The sequence below is a fragment of the Callospermophilus lateralis genome, chromosome 15 (assembly GCF_048772815.1).
Source record: "Callospermophilus lateralis isolate mCalLat2 chromosome 15, mCalLat2.hap1, whole genome shotgun sequence".
In the NCBI taxonomy this organism is placed as follows: Eukaryota; Metazoa; Chordata; class Mammalia; order Rodentia; family Sciuridae; genus Callospermophilus; species Callospermophilus lateralis.
Window position 1 is genome coordinate 86,612,586 of NC_135319.1, and position 13,824 is coordinate 86,626,409.

General features: G+C 52.4%; 1 protein-coding gene across 1 annotated transcript in view; it reads right to left on the reverse strand.

Annotated features, from left to right (window-relative positions):
• Positions 1-13,824, reverse strand: part of Cpxm2 (carboxypeptidase X, M14 family member 2) — a 91,263-nt gene that overhangs the window by 14,374 nt on the left and 63,065 nt on the right. The window contains exons 7-10 of the mRNA XM_077105403.1: positions 10,687-10,775; positions 4,981-5,104; positions 3,126-3,322; positions 1,993-2,172 (exon numbers count right to left, since the gene is read on the reverse strand). Of these exons, the coding sequence (XP_076961518.1) occupies positions 1,993-2,172; positions 3,126-3,322; positions 4,981-5,104; positions 10,687-10,775 (590 nt within the window). The remainder of the gene's footprint in view (positions 1-1,992; positions 2,173-3,125; positions 3,323-4,980; positions 5,105-10,686; positions 10,776-13,824) is intronic.

Here is a 13,824-nt window from a genome sequence, read left to right on the forward strand (position 1 = left end):
AGATTTTACTGTGAATTATTTTCAAGCTTTATCAAATGCTCCTTTCTGCAGACAAATTACTTTGTATTTGTGGGGTTTTTTTAATCATTTCATTTCTTGTTATCTTTTTGATAACTTCTCAAATTAATTAATTTTTGGCCTTTCTTCTTTTGCAATAAATTCACTTAAAGATACACGTTTCTCTAAAGCACTATTTTGGGCTGTACTCCATAAATTCTGATAATAATGTTTTGTTACCATTTGCTTAATGTTTTTTGAGTTGCCAGTATAATTATTTTCCTCTGGCCTATTAGTTAGAAGATTTTAAAACTTTTTCTAAATACATACTAATTTTTTCATTCGTCTTATCATCATCTTCCAGTTCAGACAGAAGGTGATGAGATTGTGTTTGCCTGAGTTCTATTCTCTGAAATTCCATCATAGCTCCATTCACCCTCAATTTTTGAAAATGTTCCAGGATTAATGAGAATATTCTCTAATTGTTGGTTGTAGAATTCTTATGGGTTCCTTATGTCAAGCCTATTGGTCTTGTTAATTAAATCTTACTTTTACTGATTTCTCACCTCTAAACTGTCCGTAATTGAGAGAGGGATTGGTGATGCTGTGTAATTCTCCTGTACTTCTAGAGAATGAGAAGCTTAGAAAACTGAATTCCAGGCTTAAAGCAAAGTCTGAACTCTGAGGAGCTGAGCCTGGCTGTGCTGGAGTAATGGGGGGACCAGAGCTGGCAACCAATTCCAATTTTGATCCAAGTGCTCCCAAAATATAGCATCACTTGAATTCTTAAGTTTGCCAGGTATCATTGGGATGTTATGGACCAACTGGGTTGGACTCGAAACCAGGAGAAAGATTGAGAAGACCTGGAGCTCATAGCCAATGAGGTCAATCCCATCCCTGCATCATCTTGTGGGCATCCTCACCAACCACAGGGTACCACCATGGTCTGTTCCCCTCAGTCAACTTCTGGGGACCTGCTTGGCCCTGGGCTGTGGGCCACTGAAGGAGACCACATGCTGACCCTCCACCAGTAAGAGGCCCAGCGTGCTGTGCTGCATGGGCAGGGGCTCGAGGCAGCATCCCTCTGGATTAGCCCGAGCGTGCTACCTAGACTACAGCTTCCCAAAGCAGTGGATGCCCTGTGCAGAGAAACTGCCCAGTGAGATTTCAGCCCAAGTCTGCAGGGATTCTAGGAAGGCCTCCTACAGGACACCGAGCTGCCCGAGAAGGGGACCTTAAAAAAACAAAAACAAAAACAAACACAGGAAAAAAACCTTCTCTCCTCTTTCTTCACAGTCATGACAGCCAGAGCACCGGCTGCCACCCTGGATTATGACCTTGAGGGTGAAAGTCACACGTCTCCATGGTAGAGGCAGAAAGACAGATATTCATCTGGGTTCCTGGGGTTCAACTACAAGGTCGAACTAACACCTAGGTTCCAATCAAGGCAGACCGGGTGAAGGACATATGAGATCAAAGAATAAGGGAAAGGAAAGGAGTTACCGCTGGCAGCGAGGGCACCCCAACCAGGCACGGTGCTTTCATGAGAACATATTTGTGAAACAGGAACAAAGGCATTTGGTGAAAACATTTCCTACCCAATTTCATTTTTTGTTTCCAAAGATGTGACACATGCAATAAACCCACAGGGACTTATTCAAATAGAATCAGATGTGTCAAGCAGTCAGTGAGGGCTGTGGGTAATGTCATGGAAGACTGACAGGGAGGACAGGATGACAGCAACCAACAGGTACAATTCAGACACGTGTGCTGTGGTCTCTGCAACACTGTGCGGTTGTCAAGAAATGTAATTCAGTGATTTCTAGGGAGAACCTCCAAGTACCCATTCGGAGGGGGCTCCCTCCCTGCCCCCTTCCCTGCTTCTGGAGAAAGCAAAAGCACATGGCTTTGCCCTGCTCCTAAGTGCCAGGCCTCGGCCATAGCAGGTGTCCTCTGGCTGCCCGCTGCTCAGCAGATCGGGATACTTTTACTCACGGTGGCATTTTCAGACAGAAACCACTCAGGGATGGCAATGTGGTGATTGGGAACTTTCCTGGGGACGTTCTGCCGATCCTCTGCCTCCCAGAGCAGCGTGTTCAAATCAGGAAAGTTGTTGTTGATGTCAATCCCGTCGTGGGTCCAGCGTCCCAGGGACCAGCCTCCCAGCTCCGAGCCCTGAGAGAAGATTCAGAATGTAAGGAACCCGCAGATGTAGGAAAACCAACCCCTGCCCTAGGAGACGCACATGTCCACCTCCACCCGTGTGTCTCGGAGCCTCTGACACCCTCTGACCTAAAGATGGCATCCAGGAGAGTACCGAAAACCTGCTGCTGGAATTTGATGGGTGACGAAGGGTAATACAGCAAGGTCACTCCACAGAGGGCACCCAGAGAACCACCCCGCCACCTGGCACTGCTCAAAGGGATGAGACCCCTCCTCCCACCTCTTCCTCCTCTCTCCTGCACAGCTCGGTGGGACCTCTGAGTGACCACGAACCTAGGACTCCACCCCTGCAGGGCGACACGAGGCGGGCACAGCCTAGAGTGCTTGTTCTGCCGCCTGCCCAGGTTCTGACCTGCAGATCCCCAGTGAACAGAACCAAAGCTCTGTAACCTAAAGCTTGCATTTGATAGGTGCCACTGTTTATACAGGGGTCCACTTTATCCTCAGATACTATGGTAAATCATCGTGGACCCACAACACAACATAGTTCTAAGTACCGTCAGCACATATTTACGTACATAGGCTTGTTTTATATCTACCGATGACCTACGAAAATTGTGCATCAGAGTTTGGACAGGAATCATAAATAACATCTCAGAATAATAAAAGCAGCTCTCCTTACAGGGCTGTGGAGAGAGTAAAGGTGCTGCACGTGGCTGGCACCTGGTTTCAGGGTGCAGTCAACACAGGGCGTAAGTCTTCCATCATTTCATCCTATATATGTTATTATTCATGTTCTCTCTGTCCATTTAGTGGGCATGTCCCTCTTTCAGGGTCGCCATGGTTTGCATCCCCCATAAACCTCGTGGCTTCCTGGCCACAGCAGGGAGGCACCAAGAAGAAGCCTCCTGAGGACCTCCCGTGGCCGGGTGGCCGAGCACACCCTGGGCTGGGCCTCACTTTACCCCTTCGTAGGCCTTCTCGTAGCCGTCGGGGTTGAGGGAGGGGACGATGTGGATCCGGGTCTCCTCCACCAGGCGGACGATGCGCGCATTCTGGCCCAGGTACTCCTGGCACAGGAACTGCAGCAGCAGCAGCAGCAGCTCGCGGCCCAACACCTCGTTGCCGTGGGCGCCCGCGATGTAGTGGAACTCGGGCTCACCTTCACAGAGAGAGGCACAGGCTGGGCGGGCGTGCACACGGCCAAGGGCGCCTGTCCGTGCCTCTGAATGATACAAACTTAGCTACGTAGCCCAACCTGTTCTTTCCAATAAACCTCCCAAATTATACTGGGATAATTTTTAAATTCCAAAATAGTCAGGTATGTAGGCAAAGACAGAAAAATCCCGGGTGGCACGAGCCACGGGCAGTCCTGCTCATTCTTACGAGGTTTAAGGGTTACAAGTCACAGCAACCATATTCTCTCTCCTTTTCCATGTCTCAGAAAGACACAAAGATGAAAGGACACAAGCAGAAAAGAGTCCTGCAGGGCAGGTTAACAGCAGTACAGTTGGCAAAGGGGCTGAGCATTTTCTCTTTCAAAGCTCAGCTTCTGAAATATGAGGGGTGCTATGGTTTAATGTGGGTCTCTCCAAAATTCACGTGTTGGAACTAAGACCCATGTGATCATATCCAGAGGTAGGGCTGCAGCTGATTAGGAGCTAGTACCCTTTAAAAGGGCCTAAGGGAACCAGCAAGGGCCCTTTCCCCTTCAGGCTTCCGCCCGGAGAGGACACAGCAAGAGGGAGTCTTGAGAGAAACTGGCCTCAGCAAACAATGAACGTGCCGGCCCCTGGTCTTGGATGTCCAGCTTCCAGAACTGCGATAAACAGATTTCTGTTGCTCATATGTGATCCAGTCTCTGGAATTTTGTGAGAGCAGATGCACAGATCAGACATGGGGCCATCTGTGCTGGGCAGAGCTGACAATTCTCTGCCCCTTATTGTCCTCCCCGCTGCTGAGGACAATGTGATTGACCAGCAGAGCTGACATCTGCCCTTCAAAAGAAACTCCTGGGATTCAGCCGAATGCGAGGGCTGAGTGAATCTGACAATCTCTGAACTGAAATGGCAGTGGATTTCTAAGCAGCTGGCAGATTTACCAAAAAGGAATCCAGAGAAGCCCACCCTACCTGCAGGGGCTCAGGATGGGGAGCAGGTGAATGGGAAGTGGCTGAATGCAGGAATGGGTAAAGAGAGGACTGACATGAAAAAATAAAAAAGAGGGAGCCAGCCAGGCATGGTGGCGCACACCTGTAATCCCAGCAGCTTGGGAGGTGAGGTAGGAGGATCAGGAGTTCAAAACCAGGCTCAGCAAAAGCGAGGCGCTAAGCAACTCAGTGAGACCCTGTCTCTAAATAATATATAAAAATAGGGCTGGGGATATAGCTCAGTGGTCAAGTACCCCTGAGTTCAATCCCCAGTCCCCTTCTCCAAAAAACAAAAACAAAAACAAAAACAAAAAAAACAACAGAGTGAAGCGCTGTAGCTTAAGCCATCAATGAGCAGCATTTCCTCCTGGGAGAGGAGTCTAGCCACTTTCTTCCTCGGCTGTTGTGAATGACCTTGGAGGGGACACAGGATCAGGTGCGGGCTCTATGGAGAGAAGGAAGGTGTGTCCAGCTTAAATAATCTGCGGCCTGTGTCACAGGGGCCAGAGGCTCTCAGGTCTCCAATCTGTGTGCCCTGCAGAGTCCACCCTATGAGACGGCTGACGATGGCCAGTGCAGGCCCTGCTTCCTGAACGTTCTCGGGGACAGAACATGATGCCTGAGGAGGCACCGTGGATAAGGCGGATCACCGTCACCCCAGGGCCCCTCACCGACTTCGTGCTCGCCCGGGTGGTCCGAGATCTCCACGGCGTACAGCTTCAGGCCCTGGTGGCTTTTGCCAATGTTGTAGATCCTGGTGATATTGGGGCACATTTCGTTCACGACCTTCATCAACTGAAAGACAAAGTCCATGAACCATTTCAAGTAACGATGGGGCAGACGTCTCAGGAGGTCAGCCGCTTCCCGTTCCCCACAGGGCCCTTCTCCCACAGCCCGGCTGCTCCACGTGGACGCTCCTCCCCACAAGCATCCCCCAAGGCTCTCAGCACCCACCTTTTGTGCCAGCCTGCCCTGGGGTCGTCTCTAAGGAGGCGCTCCTGGCCATTGCCCACCGCGGCTCTGGACGCTGAGCGCCCCTGGCTGTGGTACCACCTCCTGCCGCGGTCTGAATGTTTGCGTCCCCCAAAAGCATACACTGAGACCTAGTCACCAAAGCCACGGTGTCCAGAGGTGAAGCTGGCGGGGCGACTAGGTGCCAGGGCAGAGGCCTGGGGAACAGGAGTGGTGACTGCGTAACTGGGGGAGCTCGCTTGCACGTAGGCACGCGGGGACAGCGCGCCTGTGAGCTGGAGGGAGAAGTCTCCAGACACAGCTCTGCCACTGGCTTCCTCCAGAACCCAAGCAACAGCTGTGGCCAGCAGCTTGTTCATGGTGCTTTTGTCATGGCGGTCCTGTGAGCAAAGAGGTCTCCCTGGCTGTGGCCGTCACCTCCCTCCAATAGGGCTGTCACCTCCTCGACTGTGGCTGTCACCTCCCAGGTTGTGGCTGTCACCTCCCTGGCTGTTCATCACATTTGTCATCACCTCCTTGACTGTGGTCATTATTTTTCACTCTATTTCCTGCTTTCTTAATAAATATCCTTGGACATGGATGGTCCACCTGAGTGTCTCTTGAATACAATTTCTCATGACCTACGCACGCGGTGCTAGGATGGGGGACACTCCCCGCTCCGCGTTCCTGAGCTGCTGTGCCGGCACAGAGGGGCTGAGAGCACCACTCCTGTGAGTGCTGAGTGAGGACGCGTAACCGGTGTCACAGGGGAAGGGCGCAAAGCAGGCGGCAGCACAAAGTGAAATCCGTCTGTGCTGCTTTCTGGATCTTGCCGTTGGAGTTGGCTGGTCAGACTGACAGCTGTGGTCTGCGAGAGCGACACAAGTGCTGAAGGAGTCACCAGGCTCCACAGCCACGCGGACGAGCTGCCCTTGTGGGGGAGGACCAGAGACACCTCCCTGGAGGCTGCCTTGCCTGGACCACTCAAAGAGGCCCCGCCAGTCTGCTTTGGGGCGGCTTGGACTTGCCAGCTTGGTTCAACTTGTTTAGCCACTCCAAGTGCAAGGGTCATGGTCCATTCACTGCATGTTTATTGAGAAGCCTGCCCCTTACCAGGCCCCGTGCTCCTGGTGGACGCTTCACTCATCATGGGACAGCTGCACCATCCTCTGTGAATGTCAGGAAGGGTGCAGCCAGGATGGTTGGCAGATAGCACCCATTAGGAAGGGCTCCACCTTTCTGAAAGATGAGCTGGACTGCTCAGCAAGGGAAAGGCACAGTCCCCGAGGGACAGCAGGGGCCTGCAGGCACTGGAACGATCTTTCAAAGGTTCCTGGTCAGCAGAATGATCCACTGAAGGTCCTTGTAAATTGTAAATAGGCTGCTGCAACTTTTATAGTGGATGAAAATCTATTCAAACTGGAAAACTGATATTACACAGAGCCTAGGACACAGACAGGTGTCATGCTGTGGTCGTTGTCACCTGCAGAACACGGCATTCTGCCATCACCGGGCAGAGCAGGTTAAGGAGCATTCCTGAGGGCTGAAGGATTTATCCTCACTACCTTGGCTTCCGGCACACCTTCGAGGGGTGACAGGCGCTCCTCTGGTTAGGAATTCAGGGTCTAATTCTCTCGTTGAATCTGGGGGAGAGTGTGCTTCACTCTGCAGCGACTCACTTTGTGTCGCAATATTCAGTTGGGAGAAAGCCAATTGCTAAAGACCCATGTTGGCAAGACAGCTGAGGCAGACACCTGCCACAGGGGAGGTGCGTGAACATCACAGGGACACACACAGGTGGCAACAAAAATGGCTACAAGAAAGAGCACCCACATCCCTGCCAACATAAAGGAGACAGCAAAAATGTGTCATCTCACCACCAAGACCTCCAGGTGAGGTAGACAAGGCAGAGAGACTGCCCCCATTCTAAAGACAGCCGGGCTGAAACTCGGAGACACACCGCGTTTCCTGCCCTGAGTCGCTAAGGGGTGATATGCGGAAACCTAAGATCCAATGAGATGCTCTATAGAGATGGGCCTTCAGGGGGTGTCCTAATGAATGAAATGAATATCCTTTTAAAAGGTCTGTAGGGAACTGTAGCGAGGCCCTTTCCCTCTTCCACCTCCCACCACAGGAGGAGAGAGCAACAAGGTGCCATCTTGGAAGTGGACAGCAGCACTTACCAGACATCAGATGAGCTGATGCCTTGACCTTGAACTCCAGAACATGAGAAATACCCTTCTGTTGTTTGTGAATTATCCGTTCTCTGGTATTTTGTTACCATAAGTATGAACAGACTGAGACATGTGAGAAAATGTAAGACTGAGGCAGGTAAGAAAGTTTGAGAAGGATCTATCTGTAGGTTTGGGGTCACATATTGATACAACAGTGTTTGTCCAGTGAATGAAAATGTTTAAAGAATAAACAAAAGGAGGCAGAGGAGAAAAAGTTCTCTTCCATGGTCTTTCTTCATTCACCTGGGAAACAGACTGCGCCGGGTCAATGGGAAAGGAATTCCACAGGGCGGGAAGAGGGAGAGGATCGCTGGGAGGGACCTCCTGGCTCAGGACTTTGGTGTGTCTGGACCCCCAGGCCGCTGCCCTGCCCTGTCCCCCCACCACGACCTCCCCCAGGGCCAGGCTCAGCATGGAGAGGCTCATGTCTTGTCCCTTTACCTTCATCTGCCTGAACCTCACTCTCCACAGATCAGCCAAGCAACCAGGGCTTCCTGAGCACGGGGCCCCGGCAACACTGTGCCCCCCAAAAAGAGTCAAGTTAAACCTAGTCCTCAAAATCACTCTCTCCTTCCTGGGAAAGCACCCACTCCCCTGCAGGACACGGCCAGAGTCCTCTCTCTCCCCAACTCACTTCACCAGGTGGCCTCAGACTAGCCAGAGGGCCTCAGAGAAGCCTCCCTCCATCTTTGTCCAGGCCCAGGAGGCCCCTGGCCTGGGGACCCAATGGCTCTTATTCACCTTCTCTCCACACAGATAAGAGGCCCAGCCTTGCTCAGCGAGGAACCCCAGGACCAGGCTCATTCCCAGCCCACTGCCCACTGTGGCGGACACTCCCTGAACGCCCCACCTCCAGGCCGTGGTTCTCGCTGCCCTTGCTGCTGGCCATGCCCTCCTCTGTGCCCGCCTGCCAAAGCCCTCACCGGCTCCAATGAGGGAGACGGACAAGGTGTCTGTGAAGGAAGAGCAGCCAAGTGATCATAAGTTGTGACCCGCTCTGAAGGCCTTCTGCTTCTCCTGGCCCGGCTCTCCCATTCGGCCTCCACCTTCTCCCCTGCTTCTCGGCTCCCCCCCGCCCACCCCTGCACCTCCCTGGGTCTGGGCAGAGCCTCTCAAGTTGGTGCTCAGGAGAGTTCCTGAGCCCGGGAGGCTGCACACCTGGCCTCTCCCTCCCATAAGGTGTAAGATTTTTCACTTTCTCTTCTTGCTTTTCACTGCTGTTTCTCTTTTTATTTTTTTACTCATCACAAATGTCTCTGTCAACAGTAGGGTAAACTAACCATTGTCCCCAAGGTAGAGAGACGTCTACGGTAACCAGCCGATGCCACGAGGGAATCCAAGTGGCAAGTCACACTCGGGAACTTGCCATGCAATGGAGAAACGCTCCCTGGACAGTCTCCAGTTGAGCACTGCCAGGCAGGCGGACCCTTGAGGACTCAGTCAGTGTCCCTGAGGCAGCTGACTGATGATTCTATGTCCTTGGAGTGGCTTTGACACCCGCCCCCCTCCAAGTGACAGTGACCTTGCGTGATGAAGGCTGCTCCACCAGCTCTCCTTGAGAGAGGAGCCCCGTTGTCTGTGTGCAATGGCTACTGACCAACACCAGCACCCACACACTTCGGTGCAGCCTGCTGCCTTTAAGTGCAGATTTATGGCTCAGATTTACGGCTCTTGATGTTCACTGCACCAACTAAATTGATATTTTTCTCTCTTCTGGACTCAGTGGGATGTCCTGAGATGTCCAGAAAGCAGTTCTGGGTCAATCCATGGTGCCCCTGTGATAGAACTGGGGGCAGAGCCACAGACACCCCAAGAATGCATAGCCGCAGGCATGAGTCACGGACCTCAAGTCCAAGGACATCATCTTGGTTTCCGAAGAGCAAGAGGCTCAGCACTGCCATCTCCCGAGTCAGTGCTGACAGGTATCTGGAAGCTGCCTGTCAATTAAATGACCCTGGGCTGCCGGGCGTGTTCCCTTCATGGACTGGGCTCAGCCTAGAGGCCCCGAGCTCAGACACGTCTTCCACATTTGTCTTGGCGTCTGCTCCTTCCCTCTGCTCCTCCAGCCCTCCCTTGAGCCTCAGTAATTTGCCTGAGTGAATCCTTCTCTGAAAATACATTCTCACGAACAGTCCTGCTCGTTCTGACTCTTCAGACTGACGCTTTGATCTCTAGGGACTTCTTGTCTGCCCACACCCCCTGTGCATTTCCAGCACATGTGGGGGGCAGACATGGAACAGGATGTCAGGGGCAATGCGCTCCACCCAGGGGCTGTCCCTTACCTGTTCTGATGAGTGGTGGCCCTCCCCCCCTTCCTCAGCCAGCAGGCACAGGCTGCCACTGCTCAGACTGCGGGCCTCGCTGATCAAACCTGGGGAATCTCCTCTGATGGTCTTTACCTGCCAACTGTACCCCCCACTATAAAGGTGTCAAGCAGAAGCTCGGAGACCTGGCTCTGCAGCAGAAGCCCAAGGTCAGCTTTTAAAATCTTGAGTCCCCAGGTCCTTCTCCTAAGGGTTCTGCTTTACTTGTTCTGAAGCGAGTTCAGGAAAGCGTATTTTTACAAATTCCCCCAGTGTGACTGTGACAGGCAACCAAGATGGAGACTGAGAATCTGTGTAACACAGGGAAGTGCTGTGCAGTGACTTGGTGACTTGGTTTCCTCATCTGTAAGAAAGGATGACCGCAGTGCTACCCTCCTGGGGTGTTAGAGGACTGAACGCAGTGATGTGGGCTCCAGCAGAGTCCTGCCAACAGCAGGGTCCCCATGTGCTTCCTCTTCTTCGGCTCTGCACATGACTGACTTCCTCCGTCCCTGACCTGGCTCACACACACGGTGGTTCTTAGGAACTGGAGTGTTAAATGAGAAGAGAGTCTGGATTTCAGGCCCATTTCAACCCTGGTCACTGAATCCCAGAAAGACCCCTCAGTCTTGAAGCTGCGAGCATTCAGTGTGTCTTCCACAGCCAAAGGGACCATTCAGGTTCCTGTCCCTTGAACATGAACCCTACATACGAAGTGCTTAGGGCATTTGCCCTGCACAAACTCCTGGCCTGAGGCTACAAGCTCTGTTTCTTGTTTGGTTCTGTGTTTATGTTGTGAGGTGCTGGTGTTGAACCCAGGGCCTCATGCACGCTAGAGGAGAGCTCTACCACGGAGCCACGGCCCCACTCCCCGTGTCCTGGGTCTTACCTGGCGCATTTCCTTATAGTTGTGGTGCTTAAAATCCAGGTCATCCGTGGTGGTCATTTCATTCCGTCGGTGGTAATAGTTATTAGGATCTGGGGACAGAGAGATGACCTTGAATTCATTCACACCATTCTGTTACTTGTGGTGACCCTGTTAGGGCTTGTCTCATGCCAGCACCGGGGGGATGGCAAAGCCTTCCCAGCCCAGTCCAACCTCGAGCTCCTAACATTGGCTCAGAGGCAGAGAACCGAGACACAGGGAGCAAGACAGGGTTTGGAATCACCCAGTGGCTAAGGGTGCAGAGCCAGGGTGCCTGGGTCCAGATCTTTTCCATTTATGTGCTATGTGACCTTGAGCAAGTCACTAGTCAGTCTTTGCCTTCGTTTTTCACCCATAAACAGGGAATAGAGTGGTTCTGGCCTCACCGATCTACTGGTAGTGGTAGAGGGGACATCCTATGTGCCTAGCAAACAGCCACTCTAAAGAAATAGATGCAACATCAAAGCTGCGCGCATATGCGGAGACTTTAGGAAGTGTGTGGACACTGCTGGGCTCTTACTGGGGACACATTCCTTTGGTTCTTCCTAACAGAGGCCCCACATTTGGAAATCCCCTCTTCCCACCTCTAGAAAACTCAGGGCCCCAGCTCCAGGCCATCAAAGCACGCCCCCCCCCCCCGCCACTCTAACTGCTCCAGCACTTGGGCACAGAGGAGGACGGGGAAAGTGTGCAGAAGCACATCGCCTGCTTGCCACAGTGGGCATCTGACTACAAGAGGAACTAGCCCCAGGAGGACGTCAGGGACATGGACTACCAGGAGCAAAAGACAGAGAAGCCCAACTACATCAGGAGCTGCTGAATAGCCAGCCCCGCAGCCCGGCCCTCCCTGGACTTGCACTCACAAGACACAGAGTGACCATAATGCCGAAGTCAGTGAGTTCCCTTCACGGGAGCAGAAGTTCCTTGGTAGGTGTAATCAGACCATATTAACCGCGGTGACCCTGAGGACGAGGGCTTGGGCTCTGGGGAGGACATGCATGCTCTTCGCTTGATTCCCTTCCAGAAGCATAAGTTGATTTTTAACCCTTTAATTTCTTAAGCTTGTATTCTGCATATAATTATGAAAACCAAAGAACACACAGAAAGAAGGGGACACGGAGGAGGAAGAACAAGGAGGACAGCAGGAAGGGACATCAGCTGGTGCTGAGGTCCTTCTCCTCATCTGATGATGACTGGAAAGGAGGGTGGCAGGCCCCAGCCAGCCTGGTAGCATCTCCACCAGCACCAGCTCCCGACAGGAAGAACATGGGAGCTTTGGAAGGCCGACCCACAACCCTAGGAGCATGTGAGCAGCTGGAGAGTCACAGCGGCCTCGGCTTGATGCAGGAGGCTCCAAGGTCATTCTGGAAGCAGAGCCAAGGTAGGTGGCAGAAGGACGGGCACTTGCTCCCTAGGGTGGCAGGCTGGGCCCTATCTCTGATCCGAATGTGCAGCACTGGCCCTTTGTCAGAACCAACCTGACAGAACCTTCTGACTCAGCAGGCTAGAACCACACTTTAACAGAACGCCAGCTGACCCTGCAGGCCGGAAGGCTGAGAGCCGCCCAGTGTGTGGCGGCAGGGAGGAGGCATCAGCGACGTTCCACCCAGCCGGTCAGCTGAGCCAGCCCTGCGCCCTTGAAGATGGCTTCACCCTTCAGAACTGAGGTCGCCTGCCACAAGGTAAGAATCACAGACGGACCCAAACACTGAAAATAGAATTTTAAATCTTCACAAAAGGTTTTCCAGTGATACAATCAGATACGAGTAACCAAGGAGGAAAGGGAGTGTCTCCGGAGGCAGGCGGGCATGCTGGCCAGCAAGAACAGAGAGGCTCGGCCAGAGGCCCACTCATTTCTCCAACACTTTCCTTTGGGGAGTGGGCTGACCACACCTCTGGCAAGCTGCCTTCCCTTTGAATTCCAAACCTGCAGATTTCAAAGCAAATGAGAAGCATATTTTTTTTTGCATTCATTTCCACCACACCTACCCAGTCATCTACAGTGAACCTAACCAGAGCTGTGTGCTGAGAGCTATTCCACACCCTGCCCCAGTCTCTGGGGCCTCTTTCCAAAGGACTTGAAAGCCCCCTTTGTTTTCCAACACAAGTTCTGCCTTCAAGGTTGTGAAAAGGAGTGAAGAAAAACTGAGAGCCTCCAGGACAAAAGAACTCTGTGTCTGGGATATTCTTCCTTCCTTACGACTAATCAGTTTGCTGAAAGGTTCAGGTACAAGTTCCAGAACTGTCTCAAAGCCACGGCGAGTTTGCACAACTTTCAGTCTCCCTATCCTGAAAAAAATCCTTCTTTCCTGTCCATTTATTCTGACTGGCCAAGGTTTTAATTGAGGCTCTACTAGGAGCCACGCACTGAAGTAATGAGTGCACACAGAGCACTTGGCATCCCAATTGTCCATCCCCAACTTCCCTCTGTGGACAAAAGAATTCCTTTCCCTGTGAGTTCTCAGGGAGCTGCCCTGCCATGTGACTCAGGCCAGCCAGTTAACACACTTGTTCTGGCCACAGTCACTGGGCCCAGTGATCCCAGGATCCACACGGGGCCACCAGAAGACTCTTAGCCCAGAGCTGAGGAGTCTCCCCTACTGGAATCTCTCTGAAGAGAGGACGACTTTGGTCATCAGTGGCCACCTGCCTGTCTGCAAGAGACCAAGTGAGCCCTGACCTAGAAGGCCCTGAGACAGTAGACCTACCCTAACCTGAAGCCAAAATCAGACCCGCTCCTAAGATTTGACATCAGCCCACTTTTTTCTCTTAAGCTAGCTGGAACAGCGGGCTCCCATCTGAAGCCCCAGCTGCCTCAGTCTACAAGCCCGACTGTCTCAGACGGAGCTTTGGCTCCTGTCTCCTTCGGGGCACATCCCATATGCTGAAAAACAGCTGATTCCTTAGAGACACCCTAGTTACAGGGACAAACTCCAGACCTTGGTACCTAAAACTGTCTTCCCAACAGACTCCCCTTACCAAACTCCCCAAATGCTCTGTTCCCCTGATTCTGCTGACTGAGATGTGGTCTAACCAGAGAGAGGCCACCATGTGCTGGTTTGCTTGGGGCTGTCCTGGTTGATAAATTGAAAACTTCCTGTG